The sequence below is a fragment of the Condylura cristata genome, unplaced genomic scaffold (genome assembly GCF_000260355.1).
Source record: "Condylura cristata isolate star-nosed mole 26May11 unplaced genomic scaffold, ConCri1.0 scaffold00012, whole genome shotgun sequence".
Taxonomy (NCBI): domain Eukaryota; kingdom Metazoa; phylum Chordata; class Mammalia; order Eulipotyphla; family Talpidae; genus Condylura; species Condylura cristata.
Window position 1 is genome coordinate 56560166 of NW_004567113.1, and position 1361 is coordinate 56561526.

The window sequence follows — 1361 nt, forward strand, 5'->3', positions numbered from 1 at the left end:
GACGCATCTCCACCACCAACCGCCAGCCGCTGCCTCTTGCTCCCCAGAAGCCAAGCCTCACGGCCAGCGGGGCCTTGGGGGTGGCCCACGGCGCCACCACCCGGCAGAGTGGCCCGAGGCCAGCAGGCCCCTCCCGCACGCTGACCAGAAGTGCCCCTGTGCCCACCATGGGCGTCGGGAGTGTCCCCAGGAGCCTTGGCGCCTGCCCTCTCCGCTGCCCATGGGAGGCTCAGGGCCCGCGTGGCAGGCGGGGTGCCCGAGGCACAGCCTCTCCTGGTCCCGGGAGCCCCAGCACTCTGCCCCGGGGACACAGCGCGGCTGCCCTTTACGATCTGGCAGAGTGGACACCGCGTCTCTCTGTGGCTCGGGACCACCCCGCGGCCTCCAGCGGCCGGCTCCCCGGGGGTCCCGCAGACGCCCAGGCAGGGCCGAGGGTGTGGGGGCCGGGGAGACGGTGGGCAGCAGGCAGCCAGCGACGGAGCCCCTGCCGTCCCCCAGGAGGCCTGGAGGCCGAGGAAGAGCCGCCCTCGGGGCTGCCGCCCACCTTCGTCCGCTTCAGCCACCACTCCTACGCCCAGATGGCGCGCGTGCTGCGGCGGACGGCCGCCCGCTGTGCCCACGTGGCCAGGACCTACAGCATCGGGCGCAGCTTCGACGGCAAGGAGCTGCTGGTCATCGAGTTCTCCGGTCGCCCCGGTCGGCACGAGCTGAGTAAGCCGCTGCCCCCGGTGAGCGCCCCAGCTCTAGACCTCTGGACTTGGGGCGGGGCCTGCGCTCTGAGCCAGCCCCGCCCCGCACTGGGGGCGCTGAGCCAGCCCCGCCCCCCGGCCCAATGGGGCACAGAGCCAGCCCCGCCCCCCGGCCCAAGGGGGCTCTGAGCCGCCCTCTCCGCCCCCAGTGGAGCCCGAGGTGAAGCTCATAGGCAACATCCACGGCAACGAGGTGGCCGGCCGCGAGATGCTCATCTACCTGGCCCAGTACCTGTGCACCGAGTACCTGCTGGGCAGCCCGCGCGTGCAGCGCCTGCTCAACACCACGCGCCTGCACCTGCTGCCCTCCATGAACCCCGACGGCTACGAGGTGGCTGCGGCCGAGGTGAGGCCGCGGGGTCTGGCGGGAGGGCGGGCCTCTCCGGGCGGCGCTGCGGCACCCCCTTCCCGCCGGGAAGCGACCTGCGGGCACTGGAGTGACAGCAAATCACCCGTTCCCCCCAAATCCGATTAAGCCGCTGTAACCCCGGGGGCTTTCTCGGCGCCAGCAGCTGCGTGTTGGGGGCGGACGAGTGTGCCTGCCCGGGCGCCGCGGTGGGGTTCGGGGGAGCGTGGCCCTGTCCGGCTCAGGGGCCGGCACCCTGCGGGTGG

The 1361-nt window shown here is 73.6% G+C and overlaps 1 protein-coding gene across 1 annotated transcript in view; it reads left to right on the forward strand.

Moving 5' to 3' along the window:
- CPZ (carboxypeptidase Z) overlaps positions 1 to 1361 on the forward strand; it is a 12673-nt gene that overhangs the window by 3135 nt on the left and 8177 nt on the right. Inside the window, exons 3-4 of the mRNA XM_012724058.1 lie at positions 499 to 711; positions 899 to 1095. Of these exons, the coding sequence (XP_012579512.1) occupies positions 499 to 711; positions 899 to 1095 (410 nt within the window). The remainder of the gene's footprint in view (positions 1 to 498; positions 712 to 898; positions 1096 to 1361) is intronic.